A 22744-nucleotide genomic window follows, 5' to 3' on the forward strand; every position below is an offset into this window, starting at 1 on the left:
GCACAACTGTTTTCAACACTCTGATAATAAATGGCTGTTCCTTGAGCAGCAAATCAGCATATTCGAATGATTTCTGAAGAAGCATGTGACACTGCTGAAGAGTAATGGCTGCTGAAAATTCCACTTTCATCACAGGAATAAATTAAATTGTTAACATTTATATTGTAATAATAGTTCACACTTTTGAATGGTAGTCTATGTACAGTATATTTATACATTAGTTTATTTACACGTCCTTTGCTTCTGCTTTTGTAGGTGTGGGCCTTTGATTGATCTGTGCAGAGGACCTCATGTAAGACATACAGGAAAGATCAAGGCCTTAAAGATCCACAAGGTGCAGAATTCAGTCCTTTTCTTAATCGTTTCGAGAACAGTCCTCTATGTCCTGATCTGTACATTAGGCATATTATCTTTAGAGCATTATGTATGATCCCAAATAACGTATTTGATGTACATCACAGAACTCCTCTACATACTGGGAGGGCAAAGCTGATATGGAGAGCCTGCAAAGGATCTATGGCATTTCTTTCCCTGATCCCAAGATGCTGAAAGAATGGGAGAAATTCCAGGAAGAAGCCAAGAACAGGGATCATCGCAAACTGGGAAGGGTATGAGTTGTATGAACAATGAAAATGTATATAAATACCGGATTAAAAAACCCATCGCTCATCTGAAATATGTTGTGGATTTTTAAAATAAACAGACGGAGGTACTGTTTACAGATAAGCCAAAAATATTTATGAAATATGCAGCACATCACACATTTTTTTTTTATTCATGCCATGGCCACGCAAAATGCTGCGTCAGTGGTAATCCCCTCCTATGGATTATGTAAATCATGCTTTATTTAAACACTTGGGTGACATGAATTAAATATACTAATGGTGCAGAGTACTGACTTAATCAAAAAGTCTTTCATACACTACAATTCAGATGTTTAGGGTCGGTAGGATTTTTCAAAATGTTTTAGAAATAATGCTTTTAAGACCAAGGCTGCATTGATTTGATCAAACACACAGTAAAAACAATAATATCATGAATTAGATCTTTTTTTAGAATTTTAAAATAACTGTTTTCTATTTTAATATATTTTGAAATGTTATTTGTGATGGCAGAGTCGAGTTTTGAACAACACATTATCCTTCAGAAATCATTCTTATATGCTGATTTGCTGCTCAAGAAACATTTCTTATTATTATTATTATTATCATCGATTTTGAAAGTTCAAAAGAACAGCATTTATCGGAAATTGAAATCTTGTGTAAGATTATAAACGTTTTTAACCGTCCCTTTTGATCAATTTAACGCATCCTTTAAATTGACCTCAAACTTTTGAATAGTTGTGTACTTAAATCATAAATCCAGCAGTAACATATATGCTCATCCTTTCTGCAAGTGAATAATATTTAAGAGATGTCAGCAGTGGGCAACTTAAAATAAAAAAGCCATTTTGGCGGACAAAACTGCTCACTATGGAGGACATTTGGAGGCCTCGGTGTTCTAATGACTTGTGCAGAAAGTTGCCCCTCATTTGATATGTATGGAGTCTCGCTGGGGTGACTAAAGACTGGTCTGATAGGTGGGCTGTGTGTGGAGCGGGGACTGTGCCCATAAAGAAGGCAGATGTCTGTCTCCTTAATGTGCCATCTGTTCATGGGCATGCTGATGGGTGCACAGGGAACAATTTGTCACGTCACAACAAAAGCTAGAGCGTAATCAGCCATTTGTCCTATTTTTTTTAATTTTTTTTTGTCTCTCTTGCTCGTTTGAACTTCTCTTGTTCTTTTCCTATGTATCCTCCTGTATTAGATCTCTGACCTGTGCCGTAATTGTTTTTCTCACCTTTAATGTATACACACTCTCTCGCTTTTGTATTTCCAGGAGCAAGACTTGTTTTTCTTCCACGACCTAAGCCCGGGTAGCTGTTTCTTTCTCCCTAAAGGAGCCTACATCTATAATACACTGATCGAGTTTATTAGGGTGAGTTTCCCCCATTTCGAATTCATAGTTTATTCTGTTACTACAGAGCTGATATCAACCATTAAAAAAATTACAATAGCCAACAGAACAGGGGTGTGATGTGGAGCCGGGTTTGCAGAAGTCTATTAGGATATGCTAAATTGCATTTTATGGATGTCATGGTTCAGTAGACCATGTAATGGATAGGTTGGTCCACTTCAAGGACCCCATTAATGATTGTGGGCAAACCAATTGAATATTTATGTATTTTCATGGACCGTTTTTGTTGTACTGTGGTATATTTTATCGTGTAGAGTGAATACAGAAAGAGGGGCTTCCAGGAAGTGGTCACTCCGAACATCTACAACAGCAAACTGTGGCAAACCTCAGGACACTGGCAGCACTACAGCGAAAACATGTTCTCTTTTGAGGTGGAGAAGGAGATCTTTGCTCTCAAGCCCATGAACTGCCCTGGACACTGGTACACGATCTTTCTATATTCACGACCGTTAAGCAACAGCAAGTGTTTGTTAATCATAAAAAGCATTGGCAATGTGACAGGACAGTATACCTGAATGCAAAAATCTTAGGAAGGAAAATTTTGGGGGGGAAATTTTTCTTTATTTAAATGTTTTCCTTGTTTTCCAGTTTGATGTTTGACCACCGTCCACGTTCATGGAGGGAGCTGCCCCTGCGTCTGGCTGACTTTGGGGTCTTGCATCGTAATGAGCTGTCTGGAGCTCTGAGTGGCCTGACAAGAGTCAGACGCTTCCAACAAGATGACGCTCACATCTTCTGCTCTATGGACCAGGCATGTTACGTGAACAATATCACACGAGAATGAGTGCGATATGTCTCTATGTCAGCATGGCTGGAGGAAATCACAGCCGTGTGATAGAGACATATCGCATGGCTACAAGTGCGATATTGCTTTTATACAACAGTTTGTTGGCACAAGTGTGTAAATATATAAGAAACGACAACAGAGTTTCTTTAAATAACGTCTTTGTGTGGAACTTCTTCCGCCACGAATGCAAATCTCAAGTCGACAGTTTAACAGTTGAGCCCAAGCCTCCGTTACTAATTCTAAAATGAAATTTTAGAACTAGCAACTGAGTTGCTTCATGGAAGCTTATTGTATTGTGAGAGAGAGCTTGACTAAGCCAGTGTATTACCTACATCTGATAGGCCATTAGGCCTATAGCATTTATCCTTCATGGCAATCTTATATTCAAAATAAAAAAAACAGTTAGAATGTCCACTGAGGAAAGCGATATCTTTGTCTTAGTGTCCTTTTAACAGTTATGAGGAATTCCTATGACTGCGCTAGTCAATGCATTTGTCGATTGCATCTTATAAGGTGTTGTTTAAAGAAAAGATAATGTCCTTGTTCACAACCTTGTTTCAGTCCCTTTCTTTGCTCCTGACTCACTTATAAAGACAGTCTCTGTCGCCATCTACAGGCATAATAATTTAACTTTTCACTGAATTTGAAATCACAATCCTTAACAGCCCTTTCTCAATCTCACCAAATATGGCATATTATTTATATAAAATAAAATATCATTTATTGAACAATATTTAAATGAACAATTATAGCCATTTTAAAAGTATAAGAAGTTTGTACAATAGGATATAAGCACAAGCAAACAATTCAGTCAAAAGCAGTGCTCTAGTTAGTACAGGATTTAAGTGAATTAAAAATCTAAAGTTATGAAACTTAACCTTGCCCTTAGCCAAATCTATTTGTTTGGAACAAATAATAGATTAATAAGACCAAAGATTGCCAGTTTGACATACCCAAAATGATTTAGATCTCATGTTCAACCACTATCTACATCAGACGAGGACTGGCCGAGACTCGCTCTCTGAGGCTACATGAGCTCTGAACAGCCGCTGACGGCCTGGAGCTCACAACTCCGAAAAGGTCTAAACAAATTTTCAAATAGGTGCTATGTTTGTATATAAATCGCATATTTGAGGTCTAAACAACTACATTCTACTACTCTTTCTACATACCATGACACAATAGCAGTAGTATTTGTAAGAATTATAGTGGGTTTGCTCCTCCGCCATTGACGCTTGCTGTGAGAAATGCTGCCATTATAGATTAGGCAGAAACAAGCGGACTGATACAAATTGTGAAACAGTTTCTGTGCGATAGTGGCAAAATATCGCATGGCTGGAAAAGGCTCTGAGCCAATCAGACTCAAGAACTTTAGAACTAACAAGTATTTCCCAAACCTGGAGAAGTCATTGAAATGAATAAGATCTTATATCCATAATTTCTATTGTGAATATAAAGGTATCTGTTTATGCTCTTTTTATTTCTGTAGAATTATTTTGTTATTTTTAGTATGCCATGGAAAATTATTGGTCTAAAGGTCTGGGAGCCCTGCATTTTTCAGTGTTAAACGACTGTTGAGTTCATGAGCACATTAATACTTTGTTTGTTTGAATTGCAAATAAGAGGTCTTTTTTTTTTTCTCATTTTTTTTTTTCTCATTTTTTCTTCTTCCTTTTACTCCTATTAGATTGAGTCTGAGATAAAGGGTTGTCTCAACTTCCTGCGTACGGTGTATGAGGTGTTTGGCTTCACCTTCAAATTGAACCTCTCTACCAGGCCAGAGAAGTTCCTAGGAGAACCTGAAGTTTGGGACCAGGCTGAAAAGGTAGAATTTGAAACTTATCATAAACTCAAAAAGAAAACGGTGTGCATGAAAGCAAACCAATTTGCATACACTGTTGTTCAAAAGTTTAGGGTTGGTAAAATTTTCATAATGTTTTTGAAAGAAAACACCAAGGCTGCATTTATTTGATCAGAAATCAGTAAAAAATTTAATATTGTGAAATATTATTACAATTTAAAATAACTGTTTTCTAATTTAATATTTACTATTTTTTTCCTGTGATGGCAAAGCAGAATTTTCAGCATCATTAACCAGTCTTCACTGTCACATGATCATTCATCTGTCATAGAATGCCAGAAATCATTCTAATATTGACTTGGCTCAAGAAATTATTTGTTATTATTATCAATTTTGAAAACCGTTGTGTTGCTTAATATTTTTGTGAAAACCCTGATTTATTAAGTCAGATGCCCCAGTTTTTTTTTTTTTTTTTGATGAATAGAAAGTTCAAAACAGCATTTTTTTTAAAAACAATATATATATATATATATATATATATATATATATTGTAACAGTATGCATTTACTGTCACATTTAATTCATTTTTACTGAATAAAATTATTAATTTTAAAAAAAAAATCCTACTGACGCCATACTTTTGAACCATGGTGTACATAATATAAGGTGTAATTTTACCACTATCATAACATCTCAATAATTTTTTTTTTAATACAGTTAATCTCTTATGATTTGCATGATGAATTGTGCATATCTCTTCCAGTTTGAATTCATTAAGCCCTTGTTAATTGTTTTAGCAACTGGAGAACAGCCTGAATGACTTTGGAGAGAAATGGGTTCTGAATCCTGGTGATGGAGCTTTCTACGGACCAAAGGTACATACAAATAATGAAAGCAAAATATATGAATGCTTATAAAATGACTTTACACTCAACTCAAGTATTTTGTGTTTTTCTGTCATTCAGATTGATATTCAGATAAAGGATGCGATCGGCAGGTATCACCAATGTGCCACCATTCAGCTGGACTTCCAGTTGCCTATTCGTTTCAATCTCACTTTTGTAAGGTATGTTTACTCAAGAAAACATTACATCTGTATATAATAATAATAACAATAACAAGGAACATCCCTGTACAACAGTGATTTTTGTTCCCAGTACAACAGTGATTTTGTTCCCAGTACAACAGTGATTTTTGTTCCCAATACAACATTTCTCAGTACAATAGTGATTTTTGTTCCCTGTACAACAGTGACATTTTGTGGTTAGATTTGTTTACTACACTCCTCCTGCATTTCACTTCATGATCGTCAGCTGTCTAATTTGCTGATCCTGTAAACCAAATCTTGTTTGTCTTCAGCCATGATGGTGATGACAAGAAGAGACCAGTAATCATCCACAGAGCGATCCTGGGCTCAGTGGAACGCATGATCGCCATCCTGACTGAAAACTATGGAGGAAAATGGTACAGTTAAGGAAGAGACTCTAACATGATAAAGTTTAGTCTCACACCATATGTGCTTATAACAAATCCTCCTGCTTTGGTGTCCCACAGGCCACTGTGGCTGTCCCCACATCAGGTGATGGTGGTGCCCGTAGGACCTACTTGTGATGAGTACGCCCAGAGAGTAAGTTCTGCTCGAAATTTATGATGCATTAATATCTGTTAGCTCTGATTCCAGCGTAAACTACCAGGTCATAATTAGAATATTAAAAAGCCCTTGTTAATCTCAGGTACAACAGGAGTTCCACAAGGGAGGGTTGATGACGGATGTGGACCTGGACCCAGGCTGCACACTGAACAAGAAGATCAGAAATGCACAGTTAGCTCAGTACAATTTCATTTTAGGTAAGTGATCCAACATAACCTTAACATTCGAAAATGTTTTTATTTGGATAGACACTGTAAAGAATCATGGCTTGTTCCTGTTTACTACTGTAAATTATCTGTGTATTATGTTTTTGCCCATTTTTCTCTTTTATAGTTGGTGCCAAAATAAAGGTCGCTATGTATATATGCCCTTGTGTTTCATAAACAAAAAAAAACACAAGCAAACCATAACTGATTCTCAGTAATTTAAAAGTGCACCTCTTATGCTTTTTTGGCTATTACCTTTTGGGAAGTGTATAATATAGCTGTTTGTGAATGTAAATAGTCTGCAAAGTTTCAAAGTGCACAACAAATGGAGTTACTGTCTCCCAAAAGAAAAACAACAATTTTGAACTGTTCAAGTAAGTCCAGTGTTACTTCCTGCACGAACCTACATAGGTTTTTGACCAATTTGGATAATGCCTGTCTATGGTCTACATTGAGTGCGGCAGGGATGACATATTTTTGCAGGCTAACCCTGGTCCCATCGACAAAAACCCAATAGGATTTTTCCGTTGGCTTTTGGATTATTGCAGAAAATAAGGTCTTGTGATAATGTATTTTGAAGCCTAAATAACATTAACAGAAGTCAAGAGCTAAATGTAGGCTACAAACGAACTACACTACGGTCGCATGACTTCAGTGTCATCATCACTAAGCTTCTGACAACAGTCTTTGTTTAAAAACATTTTTTCTTGAAAGTTCGAGTTATTCGAGCTTGCAAGAGCACAATTCTAAATGAGTTTACCTGCAGTGGTGCTGTGTTATTAACTGCCATAGCCGCTCTCACGATCGGCGTGGAAAAGCTCAAATGAAGTGCAATTTTTCAGTTTACCAGCTGGGAAACAACACAATGGTGCAAGTGAAAGTAAAACTCAATGAAAATAATCAACATAACCAAAATGTGGCTTTATAATTTGCATTTTATATATTTATTATTTATAACATATGTATTACTGATTCATAATTTCTGAACCACTTGAATGTGTAAGTGCTCACGTGATAAATAATGTATAAAAAACATTATTTATATACTGTATAAATGTAATGTGTGTCTGGAAATGTTACCTGGTATAGCTCATTGTGATCACTCTCCGTGTTCATACAATAGCGCTCTTTGGTTATTGTTCAGCTTCTCTCAGTAAAAGGAATCTTGTACTTGTTCCATTTAAGTCCAGTCAAAAATTTAGTAGGCTATAGCACTTTCACAATACAAATCATTTCAGAGCTGCATAACAGAGGGCCACACTGTTGTTATCCATTAATGCTTTAACATTAAGAAATTAGGGGTGATATTATGATATACAGGTATGTTGATTGAATAAATGATCCACTAGCTGAGATCAAGCTGTATTGTATTTATTATTTGATGTAGCAGATATATCAGTCCTCTTTTGCAGTTTATTTTTTAATAACTAAAAAGTGGCAATCAGTTCGTTCTTGTGTGTGCTCCGATAGAAGGCGGCCGTATGATTTCTTTGAGTGTGTATGTGATGGATATGTGCAGTGTCTTGGCCGCACAAATGTACTTAAAATATTCAAATATTAGTCATTTTATTCTGAGTGAGTGCAAGCAGTTCTTAAAAAGTATTAATGTAAATGTAGTTGTTTTATTCTTTTTTGATTTGTATGTTATCATTGTATGCTCCTGAGTGTCCTAAAACATGGCTGCGACTACCCAGAATGCAATGCAGAATTCCCAGACTCTATAGATTAAAGCCACCAAAAGAGCACTGTTGCCTTCCGCCCCTGATAACAGCGGCAATGAGCCTCTTATTTAACACAAACAAACAAATTGCTAATCAACTGGAGATTCTTTTATATTAGGTAGCTTACATCCGTGCCGAGAGATGTTTCAAAAAGTGGTGGGGACATGTCCCACGCAAATTACGCCTATGTCGATATGTCAAAAAGACCGTTTTTACCGTATGCCATTGTTCGTATCACTGTGTATACAAGTCATTTTGGCCATTCCTGGTAGAACAATCAAAACAAACTGGGCCATCTGACCAATTAGAGGAGAGTAGGCTCTTGGAAAGGAGAGGTTTCAAGAAACCAAATCCTTCATTGAACCATTTCAGAGACTGTGCGATAAAGGGTGATGCTGCACTATTGTGGTAAAATTAGTGTTGTTTTTTTACCTTGTATGCATCTAAACATATTGTAGGAGACCTTCAAATCAAAATTAATAGCCTTAAAAATGGCATAAAAGGGGCACTTTAAATTAAAATTGCATTTCCATTTGTTTCCCTGATTTTTAATTGAGAAATGTCAGCTGCAGGTATTTTTACAGAATGTATTAATTTGTCATGAATTCCCTGTGATTCTAACTTTCTGTTTATGCAATGACAGTGGTGGGTGAGAAGGAGAAGAGCAGTGACACTGTGAACGTCAGGACTCGTGACAACAAGGTGCACGGAGAGAGGAGTCTGACGGACTGCATGGAGCGCCTCAAGGAGCTGAAGGCCTCAAGAACCCGAAATGCAGAAGAGGAATTCTGAACTCCCTAAACCTTCTGCCAAACCTTTACTTAACATGCCATATGTTCAGATGCCACTGGGAAACAGTGTGCTGCTCTTCTGTATAGATGATCCATTACCTCTCAACTGATCTGTGTGGTTCAGGGACTCTGTTTTAAATCAGTGACAATATTTTAAATCACATTAGTCAATTGTCCGAAAGTCTGTAGACTTGATCTGTCAATACTTTTTCAAAATATCCTGGTAATGTTCATTCATCAGATAGCCATTGTCCTTTGTTATAAGAAAGGGACTTTTCTATCAATATGTGAATGGGTAGAAGAGGGCTGATATGTTGCAGATGAAATTAAACGGTATCTTTACACTCTTTTATGTCTCACTTTTGCTGTAACGACGTAAATATATGTTGAAAGCTGCTGTTAAATATTTCCTGTCTATCATAATAAATTGGAATAGTGAAACAAGCAGAAAACGTTATTTTCACTTTCACTTATGATTTCTGGGAAATCGAGTGAGTGCAGATCGTTCATCATACCGGATAAAAACAGTAGTAAACGAGTAGCAGATTTTATATTTTTTATTTTAAACACGATTCATTTCGAACATATTGCAGTTTGTTTTAATTGCTAATAGTGAAAGGATCGATTTTTCCTCCTCGCTTTGCGTTCGTCCTTCCGCAGCCGGCTGAGACTCAGCTGATCTTTGTCTGCAGAATGTTTACTCATTTATAGACTTATTTTTTTGTCCCGTTCTCTCAAAAACAGTTCTGCTGTTTAACAGAGATGCTATCTAACTGGTCAGACCTCATTAACGTTTAAAAGGAGCAAGCCGCTGCTTTTGACGAAAAAAATATTTATTTTTTGTTCACGTTAAAGGATTTTCCTTAAAAGGTAAGTCAAAATCACTTTTGTATGTATAGAAAGAAATGTTATGACAGGACATTATGAGCCAGACGACATTCGATACTGTACTAAAATGTATACTTGTAATCAGCCAGGCAATTTTAAAATGCAGATCTTCTCATTTAAAGGTGAGAGTGGTTATAGGACACATTATCAATCAAATTTTAATTTGAGACGTTTATTCTCCTTGCAAACTATTTTATTGCAAAGAAAAATAAGCGAATAGGCTAGCCTAGCCTACTGTTTAATTTTAATTTCACTTTCATTTTGATGCACAGATAGGCCTGCACACAAAAACCTAGTTTGTTTAAAAGATTCGCTTGTGCCATCTTTCTTTAAAAATAAATGACTTTTGGTATGATGTTTTGTTGTCTGATTCAGACAAGCGGGCTTTTAAGCTGCGTTTTGGGGCACTAGGCAGCCTAATTTAGGCAAATTGGCTCATATAGAAACCCTAACAGGCTAAAACGTCAAAGCATAGGCTATAATATTTTACATTTAATAGTTAAATGTCTAATTTCTTGCAACAACCTAATTATTCTGCCATCATTAATTGAGACATTATTTGCAGGTTTCAGTTCTGCGATGGAGTTTACAGATGAGGAGAAAATATGGCTGCAAAGAGTGTCTGCTGAAGTAAGGTTTTTTTTCGCCCTCATAATTTTTTGTTGTTGTTTTTGTTTACTATTCCGACAAAGAACAGTACCTTGTCAAAGTATACATGCTTAATAACATTATATATATATATATATATATATATATATATATATATATATATATATATATATATATATATATATATATATATATCCCAGACAGCAACATAGTGTCGGCCCACATCTGGGCCGTGTGGAATCCATACCAGATGTGGGCCGACACTATGCTGTCTGGGATATATATATATATATATATATATATATATATATATATATATATATATATATATATATATATATATATATATATGATCATAATAATAATTAAAAAAAATGCAGCTTTGTGCCATGTGGTGGCAGTGTAGAACTGTGTCAATTTATCGGTTTGAATGAACAGCTTATCATGTCCTATCTCATTATTTAGATACCTGAAGGGAATGATCTCACTCCAAAGGAGAAGCAATTCTGTGAGAAAGCAAAGCCAGAGACTGAATTTCAGGCCCAGTTATTCCAGGCTATGGCCTCTATACGATTTGGACTGAATGATCCAATAAGCTCAACCATAGCATTGAAAAACGCTGTCCACCAGAGAAGCAGCGTCTCGTCACAATGCGGATAATCACCAGATACTAGGTTATTAAACTGAATATTCAGAATCAAATAATCAAAAATAAAATCATCTGCACATCATGGTGAAGTCCAGGAACATTAGCACTTTGTAATTGGTAACAAGAATACAGGTTTTTTTCTCAGCAGGATATGCTTACCTCATTAATGATCTATTGGTGGGCGTCAGGTTTATTTCATATACCATCCGAGAATGTGACAACATTATGTTTTATTTACCTCATTGTAAAAGCTTATGGAATGTTTTCTTAGTTAAGCACAACAGGATGTTTTCCCTATTATGCAAAGTAAAAGTTCAACTTTGAGAAAATGAGGCTATTGTTAGTTACACACTATGTTGTTGTTGTTCTATTACATCATGAGAAACCAAGTTTAAAAAACACATTTTTTTTTTTTTTATAAAATGTCACTGGTGCTTTTTTAATGTAGCCTACACGCTAAAGCTTTTGACATGTTGCTCTTTTTGAAGTGAAGTTCAGAAACTCAGTATGCTTTGCTTTTATCATGCTTGCAGGGATGATAACATCTCTACCTCATTCTAATCTAAATACAACAACAAACAGTACAATACAGTATACTCCTATTTCTATTTACACCCATGTAGTCATTGCAGTAGGCGTAGGCCTACTGTTAATTTATATGATTTTTACCCATGGTACAACACAAAACTTATGAAATGTAATTTCCAAAATGTCTGTGCATTCTACTTCCATTTTTACCTAACCTTTTAAAACGTTTATAAAGTGTTTTTTTTTTTTTTATGAATAAATAAATCAAAATGAATCATTGCAGTGTATTCTTATATTTTATTTAGTAATCTGTTGATTCTCACAATGTCAATGCTCATAGCTTTTTGTGTACAGGAAGTTAGGGTAAGTCCGGGTAAGATGACCAGTTTTGAGGTCAATTGATCTAATTTTGTGTCTGTGGAAAAATAGTGATCTATGAAGTTGAATATCAAAGTTTTGGCACAGAAGGCCCCAAGTGGCATGTTGTTACTTGTGTTATTATTTTAAAATTTAATCATTATTGTTATTAATAGGGTTATTATTCAGTATTTCCATGAGTTAGACGTACAGTTCAGACATCTTTGTTTTCATTAAAACCTAGGTTAATTGAGTGAAATAATTGAATTTGTAATGCACATATCTTTAATTAAAATATGGGCAATTAAATATGTAAATATTCATATGCCTATATAATTCACAGAATATTTGTAACTTTCAGATGAATCGCTTTTACTGGGATTCTGCTTTCTCTGCCATAGTTGTTTAATATATTCAACTAAATCAAATAGTTGATTTAGTATTTTACATTTATGACACTTTAAAAATAAATAAAAAATGTTAATATGAATTATATCAAAAGTATATCAATACATTCTTTTAACGTTTAGCCGGGGGACGTCTTTCCCCAGGTAGGGGGACAACTTATAGTGGGATAAGGTACGGAGTCTCTGAATAATTTTACATTTTGTCCTATTACAACTAAATTAGCAAATGTTCCTATTTATTTCCTATGATAACACATTGGCTGATGCATCATCATCCTGCGCATGCTAAACTTATATCTAAATATGTTACAATTTAAAAGTAAAGGCACTTTACACTACCACTTAAGTGGTAGATCTTCCCCCATGTTACTCTACTTGTTGCTATTACTCTGACATCCACATGATGGCGTTTCTCTCCAAGTCTACAAATGCCACAACGCAAGAAATAAAACAGCTCAAGTCAGAGAAACGGAGACAGACTGAAGTCTAATCTTCTCTTCATTTGACCCCTGGCCCCAAGTGGTATGTACCAGAGAGCCGATGAGCACTCCATGAATCTTCCATCATCTCCCTGCCTGGGGTAGATAGATTCTCACCATATGTCCCATCAGGCACCTGGCCATCTGGGGTTAGAATGCTCCATTGAGCTGAACAAACTGAGCTTCTTCTGCACACAAAACTCAGTGTAGAGGACAATGAGGGCTGCATGGGTTAGTTGTTTTGGATCAAGACCCTCCAACACCCATGAACAGAGACATGGCTCATCAGCAAACATTTAGAGAAGTGCTGATACTAAACAAATAAAACTAATTAATGCTCACACAGTTAGATGTGTAATGCATCTCAGTTAGCCTGCGTGAAAAACGAACAATACTTTTACAGCATTTACATGGCAATGTTCATTTCTAGCCTACATTTTTTAACATATCAAGTTTACATTAACATAGTTAACACGTTGTGACCAGACATGAATTAACATGTATAAATGATTATAATTAACAATAAAGCCTATTTATAAACTAAATTTAACATAGATTATTAAATGCTTTAAAAGTTGATAGTTTATTGATCACAATACCTAATGCATTAACATTAATGTTCACAAATCCAACCTTATTATCAAGAGCTCCATCCATCCATCCATAATTAAACTCTAAATTATGGTGAGTTACCCATGAATTTTTTTTTTACTTGGGAATCCAAACTTCCATCTTTAAAATCATCATGTCACAAAATTACATGGTTCTGCTTATGCGCATTTGATGACATTCTGGCACATCTGGAAAGTTTGCTGGTGACCTCAAGCAAAGCCTTTTTGCAAAATCACAAGTATGACCTCTGCACATGACCCGATGTAAATTAAGCAAACCGCTTTACATGCAGGCAGCTTGACTGAAGAGGCGAGTGTCACGCGCGCATGTGCAAGAGTTTTTCAACTTTGAAGTGCGTAACATGGGTTTAACCCCAGATAGGACACAGTGAAACCAAATATTTGCACTCAGGCGCACCACATCATAAATTAGGCATACTTTAATTAGGGATTTGGCCTTGAAAAGCTCCTGACTGAAGAATTAAAAGAGAATGTTAAATGTTGAGTTAAGGATATATACAGACAAAACATATAAAAAGAAAGAGCCTACATTCTAGATATGTATTGAAGTTATAGCTTTACCAAAACATTACATTAACTTGTGCTTTGAATTATTAAAGAGCGAATCAAATGAATGGCCTGACCCCTTACATTGTTAAATACTCATTGTGTAAATAAGTCTTTCTAGCCCGTGGGCGGCCTTGCCGTTTTTGGAAACTACCCCTTAATTTGTGCCTTGTGGCTACAGAGGTCTGACCAATGACTTGACACGAATAAATCATTTGTCAAGAAAACCTCCAATCAGAAAACACCCCCAGGTGCTCAGCAACAAGCCACCAAAACCCCCCTTAACACAACATGCCACATAATGACCATCTGGTGGCCAATTAGTGAGGACCTCATGCTAGTGCTAACACCTTCTTCATAATGAATAGAGAAAAGAGACATGTGTTCTTCATAGTGTTGCTGGTGTTTTATATTAAGCCGTGGTGAGATCAGGGTGTTATTTTGATTGGTGATTAAGGCAGCATTGAGCGACTGAGAGTTTTGTGTTGTGCATTTTCCCACATGTAAAATAAAGGGAAGAGGGAAGAGGGAAGAGGGAAGAGGGAAGAGGGACACCCCCAACCCCCCCCCCCCAAAAAAAAAAAGAATAAATAAATATATATAATAGTATTAGTACTTTTACATCATAAAAGTACTGTTTTCAGAAATTTGCACATGCATACATAGGGCATATGCGTTGGTTATGGCTGGCTGGAATTTATACTTCGGGCTCTAATGTGCTCTCTCACTTAAATTACAGTCATCTCTCAGTCAGTTAAGACATCTGTCAATGCAAAGTGTTTGGACTGACAAAATGTTTGGGGCCCTTTTAATAGAGTTCCTTGACAGGTGTAATGGAAATTTTACATTTAGATGTGTTTCTACTTTTAGATGTGTTCTTTTATCTTTTAGATGTGTGCAACTTTTATTAACGTTGAGGATTCATGTACTCATAAGCATTTAAAGGAAGGTTTTCACTTAAAGGTATAGCGGAGGATTTTCTTTTTCCGGGTGGGTAGCCTATACTATTGGTCCACCTAAGTGTCATCATTCATCATGTCAATCATTCTGGTGATATGTTTACGTAAGGCTGACGTACGTGCTCGTCCCTATGTAGTTTCCGCTTTCTGCGCATGTGCACTTTCAGGTGTATTATGTGTGATGAGTTACGGTTTCAGCCATTCCTTTGAAAATGGCTGAGGGTCGAAAGAGAAAAAATGTATACGGAAGTGTATGATAAGAAGAGAAAGGCCGCAGAATATAGAAACAAGAGTGATTTTGGGTGAATATTTCACACGCTGGCGTGCGCCGCAGTCGCGAAGATTCTACTAGACAGGTAAAGTTTGTCATGCTATTTGGAGAAATCCATTTAAAATCACTGCTAGTAAAAGTTAATGTAAGCTATGATTAGTGATTAATAGGCGTTCCCTCTCGAGAGCAAATAGAGTGTTGCGCATGTGCATTTTTAAAAAAATTGGAGAGGGCGGGTCTTCTCTAAAATTCTGAAAGATCCTCCGCTATACCTTTAAGCTAAAGGACATTATTAAAGATATAACCAAGCTGTTAGAAATGCATAAGTTAAGATAGGCCTAAGCTTTCTGGAACAAAATGTATGTGTGACAGAAAACCAAGTAGCAAAGGGACTATGTGTACTCCAAGTGACCTATTGTGTACTTCAAGTGTGAAATGTATGTGTGCAGCTTTTGATCAAACCAGAGACAGGCAAAAGGTGTGAATTCGAACTCTAGCTAAAAACAGGAAACCTTAACGAAGATGTCATTGTTCTGTCTAGACAAATTTATGTCCGACAAGAGATCTTGAACAAACACGTTTCCTTTTAAGGTAACAAAGGCAGTCTTCTGAAACAGATGCAGCCTACTCAGGATGTGTTAGGGTATATAACCTGGCGAAAGGGATCAGCCCTTCGCCTTCTCATATACATGCTGTCTGTATGTGAATGCCAATTCAATTTTACTTCTTGCAAGAAATAAAACATTTGATACTTTGACTTTTCAAAGGCTTCCACTTGTCTCCTTCCTCCTAACTTTTCGAATAGAATTATTTCCACGGCACAGGTAAATCTGTAATGCTGCTTTTAGACAGACAGACCTATATGAGATTACAGACTATGAAACCTTTATATTGTACACGACAAAATGTTTTTAAAAGAAGTCTCTCATGCTAACCAATACTGCATTTATTTGATAAAAAATACAGTAAAAATAACAACGTTGTGAAATATTATTACAATTTGAAATAACTGATTTTAATTTTAATATTGTAAAATGTAATTTATTCCTGTGATGGCAAAGCTGAATTTTCAGCAGCATTACTCCAGTCTTCAGTCACATGATCCTTCAGAAATCATTCTGCTGATCATTTCTTTCTTTGTTGTTATTAATGTTGAAAACAGCTGTGCTTAATATTTTTTTTGTGGAAACAATGATAAAAAAAATCAGTATTCTTTGATATAGAAAGTAAAAAAAACTAAAACATTATAAATGTAACATTATAATGCCTTTAGTATCACATTTGATCAATGCATTCTGAATAAAAGTACACATTTCTGTAAAAGAAAAAATCTTACTGACCCCAAACTTTTGAACAGTATAGTGTATATTTGCAGATATTTGTAAACCGATAGCAGAAAAGTGAACATGAGCTGTGATTGTCAGATGGATATCAGATTGCAGGGAAAAGTGTAGCACATTCAGATTGCTTGTTGCCTTTATGTTTACAAAGTGAAACATTGAGCATCATGAACTTCTTTGGATTACTATTATTGAACAAGAAACATACTTTCCACCAGCAAAGTCTTGAATTATTAATAACAGATGCTCCAGAAAAACATATAGCCAGGAATCTGTGGCGCCAGAGCTCAAATTATGATACCTGGTTTTAAATGAAGACTGTCTTTCTTGGCTAGTGGATCCAACCCATGATGTCCAGTTCTGATGGCTTACAGCTGAACAACAGCATGTCATTTCTAAGAGATTTGAATTTTACACATTCTTTTTTTTTTTTTAATTTAGAAAGAACTTCCAATAATAAACAGAGCTATAATGAAATCATTTTTATGGATTTTTTTCTTCTTCTTCTTCCTACATCATGGTCTACATGCAGAAAACAAAAAAAAGTTGTTCAAGCTCTCTTCGGGTATGATGTCATCAAGCATATACATAAAACTTCTTGGCGTCTAAACACAATTATTACGCTCAATTTCAAACATTTTTTTTTTTTGCCCTCTCCCTCTCTCTGTGCCTCTCAACAGGCCAAACATTCAAAAGGGGACATATTTCAGACGGGAGACTGAGCAAGACAGAGGTATGCACTGAGTATTTTCCTCTCATTTTTTCTTCCTTCTCTCGCTCTCCTTTCTCTCCCTCCCTATGAGGAACGTTTACTTTAGCTCCTTAAGAGAGAGGCTGGGAGGCTCGGGTCCCGATTTGGGTGCCTACAACTCATCGGGGCCTGCAAGCCTGATGAAGTTCAAGCTGACAGCTGCATAAATCACAGCCCACTGGAGCTAATAGGTGGCAGTATTAAAATCCAGCCCCCCGCCTTGGACCACCCAGGTGGCCTTTACAGGAATAGGAGCATCCAGTCATATCTAACACAACTGAAACTGTACAGCCATCTGAAGCACTTAGCCCCCCGCTCGCCTCCCCTCTGGCTGCTCCTCCACGTGTGGATTATTGGGAGGTTCTCTCTTAGCAACACAGGAGAGGAGCGTCTGGCATCCGGACTACAATGATTCATATTTGGCACTTCCATAAAGGCTTTTCGGGCCTGTTTCAGTTTCAGGCCCATTATGGCCCCTAGACCTTCTCGCTCACTTTCTATTTCCTCGTCTTCTGGAAAAACCTATAAAAAATCGAAGCCAGCAAGGCAGCAACCAAACAGAAGTTAGCTTTCCCCTGAAGAAAAACTTGTGATGTTTGTGAGCCGATTGGTAGTTTTATTAAAGACACTATTGTGCATAAACAGCATATTAATAATGCAAACATTTTAGCTATAGCTGCTACTCAGATTTATTTGGACAAAATGTTGATTACAACTAAATGTGTCCATTCTTTCTTTAAAGCAAAAAAGGCACCTACAATGGAAGTGAATGGGGCCAATTCATAAACTTTAAAAAGTCACTGTTTCAAAAGTATAACCACAAGGCTTAAACAATGTGGATGTTAAGATGTTTTTATTGTGAAAAAAATACCCTACCTTAATGTGAAGTTATATCAAATGTAACACTATAAACCCTAAAATGATGCATGGAATACACTGTAAAAATGACATGATCAATAAGTTATGACAACATATGTTTTTGCATTGCTTTATAACTCATTAAAATAAGTTTTCAAAAGCAATTTCAACTTTTTTTTAATACATTATACAATATTCAACTAATTTTTTAAGTCAATGTAATGCAATTAAAGTTGAAATGACTCAAACATCCAAGTTGATTGTACTTAAAAATGTAAAACAGCAACTTTTTTTTTACAGTGTGATGATTTAAACAGATATACAGCTCAAATAATTAATGTTTTAACTTAACCTGTGTTACTTGAATAAACCAGCACAGTACAGCCACAAAAAAAAGAAAGAAAGAAAGAAAGAAAGAAAGAAAGAAAGAAAGAAAGAAAGAAAGAAAGAAAGAAAGAAAGAAAGAAAGAAAGAAAGAAAGAAAGAAAGAAAGAAAGAAAGAAAGAAAGAAAGAAAGAAAGATTTGTGTTGCATAGTTACTGTATTGTCCAGCTACAAGCAGTGTAAAACCGGGCCTCACCTTCCCTGCGGGCCCCCCACATGGTGGCTTGGCCTAGACTCAGATCAGCTCTGTTTTCCCCAATGCAGAGGGTGAATCCCACGTTCTGTCATGCTGGATCTGAAATCAAACCTGACAGACTCACTTCTGTCCCTGCACAGTCTTTCTAATCCTCCTGCTGTTCATCAGTGCACTTCTCTCAAAGATCAATTTAGATTACACTCGAGATGTATGATTGCTTAAAGACGACACCGTGACTGAAGCACATACTTTGCAGTTGTCACGGTGCATAGCTACAGTGTATGCTTACTGTTCACTATGAGCAAATTAGGCCTTATTAAAACTAGTTCACAAGCATAGACCACACTACAACATGTTTATTTCCTCTCATGTTGGATTGTGTGAAACATTTAAACAACTTGGAGCTGTTGTTTTGGCCTAGGGTGACCTCAGTGTAAACTGTTTTTGTAGTCGGTTGTTAGGGGATTTTAGAATGATCTTGGAACATTTCAATACACATTTATCATATGACACCTGGGTTTCACTACACACACACACACACACACACACAAGGACGCACGCATGCACGCACACACACGCACGCACGCACGCACACACACACACACACACACACACACACACACACACACGCACGCAAGCACGCACACACACGCACACGCACACACACACACACACACGCACACACACACACACACACGCACACACACACACACACACACACACACTCACTGCCACCGCCACACACGATTATTTACCTTACAGGCAGTATGCTCTGTTCTTGCCTTTTCACAAGATGCATCATCATCTTAAAATGATTTGTAGTTGCTCTTTTTACAGTGTGTGGGATCTGGAAGCAGTACAACTGATTAAAACAACCTTAAATTATAAAGCCGTCGGAGATGGCGGAAGTTGCCTCTAGTAATGTGTGAAGTGGAGACAAAGAAACTATAAATGAAAGTTAAACCTTATCATTGCTGCATTGCAGACATTGCCCAAAGCTAGAAAACTTCATCACTTAAAATCTCATGAAACACATTTTTACTACTATTATTGTTACTATAAATTATACTGTTATTAGAAATAACCATTTTTTTATTTAATAATGTTTAATAGTATAAACAATATTAATAAAAAAAACTATCCTCTGAGACACAGCAACTCATGTTTTAATGGGGTGCAAGATAAAATAATATATAGTAAAGCCATTATTGTAATATTAATACAATGAGAAAATATGAATGTTCATTATGCTTTAATACATGCAGTATTTAATAAAAATAATAATATTGTAATATAATTAATCTACTACAATGTAATAAATAAATAAATAAATAAATATGAAAACTGAGTCTCGGTTATTTTAATGTCACATCCAAACAAAATTCAGCATGTATTTTTCATGCTGGTGAGTTGATGGGAGGAATGTTGCCTATATGCATGTCAAAGCCTGTCAAAGCGCAGCGGTGAGTTGCATTTCAATGAGAACCTGCGTGCATTCAGCAGTCCCTTCAACTTCCATTACAGTGAAGCCACTCCACCCCTTCACAGCATCAATGCGACTCTTGTGCCTGAAACCTGAAAAATATCAAAAATAAATAAATAAACTCACTCAATTCTGTGACCAGGCTCTTAGGTCATTGCGTTGGCGACCTCTGGATTTGGCCCGTTACAGGCACAGTTTGCGTGAGTTTTGCAGTCTGAAGTGTTTGAGGTCATAGCTCATTAATAACATTTACAGTAAAAGCTTTGACGCAGCCACTCTGTTTCACAGGCCAGAGAGAACATTTGAGGGGAAAAAAGAGAAAACACAAACACTGTTCCAAACAGTGTTCACTCCAGGGGGAAATGAGACCCTCTCCCTCCTTCTGTACACATAAACACATTCAAGGGCGACAACATATCAGCAAATGTGACAGGCCAAAAGAACTGCGTTGCTGTAAATAAAGAAAAATACGAAAAATACGAAATTCTTGTCAAGCAAACGATTTCAAGGGAGCTGTTTTACTTCTCAGGAGTTTCGTTTTTGAGGTCACGCCACATGACAAATTGTTTTATGTCTTGAGGTGATTCTACTAAGATGTGAAGCAATAATGATTCACCAAACCACATATCCTGCAGAAATTTCACAGACTTATTCATATTTTTCCAGATTAGTTTTGGTTCAATTTTATGAAATAACTGAGGTATAATAAAATATATTTGATTATAAAATGTATATATTAAAACACTATACCTTTGAAAAATTTGGGGTCGGTATGATTTCAATATATAAAAATCCCCTTAGGTCTTTAGGGACCCGGGACGTCATTCACTACCCTCCTCCTCATTCATTTTTCAAAGACATCAGCCTTAGTATTCCTCAATCAATTCATTATAAACAATACAACAAGAAAAGAATAATACAATTTAAAAAAGAATGCCTGTTTTCCCATTCATTTTTGGTAAAATTTGTGGTGTGGTGTGAGGTGTGTAACAGTATAAGTATATTTTTTCTGCACAACAATTATTGAGCCTTTGATGACAGAATAAGTGCACTTCACCTTTATTCCACAAGGTGGCAATGTCTGATACACAATGATGAAGTGACGTTTCACTCATAGTTACCGCAGGCAGAAAACAAAAGAATCATCAGCACAATTTGAAATGGCTCAGCGATTTACTGCAGATCAAGTACTGAACGTAAATAAATATTAGTGTCACTGTCACTTGATGCTGGATGTGGTGAAGAAGCTGTCAGCGATCAAGATATTGATTTTGAAGATGTTGAAAATTTTGAAAATATGTTTGAGATCTCGAATATGAGCCAGATGCTGAATGTACTGGGAAATGAGCTCTGACGAGGACAGTGATGATGATATAAAACATCTGCTCAAACTGAACCCTTCCAAGCTCCAAAAGGGAACAAAATTTGCTTTAGTTTATTCTTCTGTAATTGTTGTTAGATAGATCCGGGTTGCTAAAGACCTGTATGTAATAATGATTGGTGAAACATTCATGCATTTAAAGGGTACAGTCCCAGATCAGTGATGACTGTAGCAGTGCGCTGGACATGAGGAGCGCTTCAGCGGCAATGTTGTGCCAGGGTTCTGTGGTGTTATTCTACTGTGGTTGCGGAACACGATTTGAAAGAAACTAAAACAGGGCTCTCCTGCAAGTGGCCAGTGAAAGCACGTAAGTCTGACCAGGGTGACCACAGATGAAACCTTAAGTGTGGTAATAGTTTTGAATTTTAGGGGAGTTTTTCTTCTTCGGGTTAAGAGGTTTTGCAGCTTTTACCCACCTGCTGTCTCTTCTCTTTTTAATGAGGCACAGTGTCCGTATTCAGCGTGAGCAAAATGCATCGGAGAGCCTTTTGAAGCGATTCCAGTCTTTGCTTCTTGAAAGCTTCAAACCCCGTCGTCAGCGAGTGCTGGATCCAAGTATATGTCTGTCTCGAATCCTGGATTAATTAGACTTCTGTGATGCGGGCGAGAGGCCAAATTAATTTTGTAATCTGTCTTCGAATAAACAAGAACCTTTGGGGAATGCCGCATTCCTCTGGTTTTGCTTCATTAGGACCATGCAGTTCTTTTGAGAGGGTTATAATGGGATTTCTATGGACTGAGAAGCACCCCGAGTGCTGTAATGTTTAGTACCGGGTATATTATTCTAAGCACTTAGAAAAATTCACTCAACTTTTTTTTTCTTTCCCAACACTAATGTCTGTTTTTCATGATCTCCTGTTGAATACTTATGACACTGTGACCGAATGTTAAATTTAATGCCCAATTTAACACGGGCTTTCTTGTCAGATGCCTCTTTGTAGTCGTGGTCCTTCTAATCCGCCAGCAGGAAGCTGGGTGTTGTTGATGTCTAAGCTACACCAGCGAAGATCCATTGTTCGGCTGTGACAGCATGTCCCTGGGTCCGGCCCC

General features: G+C 36.6%; 1 protein-coding gene and 2 long non-coding RNA genes across 3 annotated transcripts in view; 2 read left to right on the forward strand and 1 right to left on the reverse strand.

The window, feature by feature from the left end:
• tars1 (threonyl-tRNA synthetase 1) overlaps positions 1-9214 on the forward strand; it is a 157092-nt gene extending 147878 nt beyond the window's left edge. Inside the window, exons 9-20 of the mRNA XM_056270085.1 lie at positions 256-334; positions 462-608; positions 1882-1980; positions 2274-2440; positions 2608-2770; positions 4494-4631; positions 5405-5482; positions 5573-5673; positions 5967-6071; positions 6162-6234; positions 6341-6455; positions 8829-9214. Coding sequence (XP_056126060.1) covers positions 256-334; positions 462-608; positions 1882-1980; positions 2274-2440; positions 2608-2770; positions 4494-4631; positions 5405-5482; positions 5573-5673; positions 5967-6071; positions 6162-6234; positions 6341-6455; positions 8829-8977 — 1414 coding nt within the window. The 3' untranslated portion in view covers positions 8978-9214. The remainder of the gene's footprint in view (positions 1-255; positions 335-461; positions 609-1881; positions 1981-2273; positions 2441-2607; positions 2771-4493; positions 4632-5404; positions 5483-5572; positions 5674-5966; positions 6072-6161; positions 6235-6340; positions 6456-8828) is intronic.
• Positions 8248-8721, reverse strand: LOC130103767 (uncharacterized). Its single transcript, XR_008809398.1, has 3 exons — positions 8635-8721; positions 8424-8585; positions 8248-8369 (listed from the first exon to the last, which is right to left on the reverse strand). It is a non-coding gene; the product is annotated as an uncharacterized LOC130103767 (long non-coding RNA).
• A 598-nt stretch (positions 9215-9812) lies between the features above and the next one.
• Positions 9813-11190, forward strand: LOC130103771 (uncharacterized). Its single transcript, XR_008809400.1, has 3 exons — positions 9813-9846; positions 10430-10494; positions 10939-11190. It is a non-coding gene; the product is annotated as an uncharacterized LOC130103771 (long non-coding RNA).
• The last annotated feature ends 11554 nt before the right edge of the window (positions 11191-22744 follow it).

This window comes from Rhinichthys klamathensis, unplaced genomic scaffold (assembly GCF_029890125.1).
Source record: "Rhinichthys klamathensis goyatoka isolate OS25496 unplaced genomic scaffold, OSU_Roscu_1.1 h1tg000296l_1, whole genome shotgun sequence".
Lineage (NCBI taxonomy): Eukaryota > Metazoa > Chordata > Actinopteri > Cypriniformes > Leuciscidae > Rhinichthys > Rhinichthys klamathensis.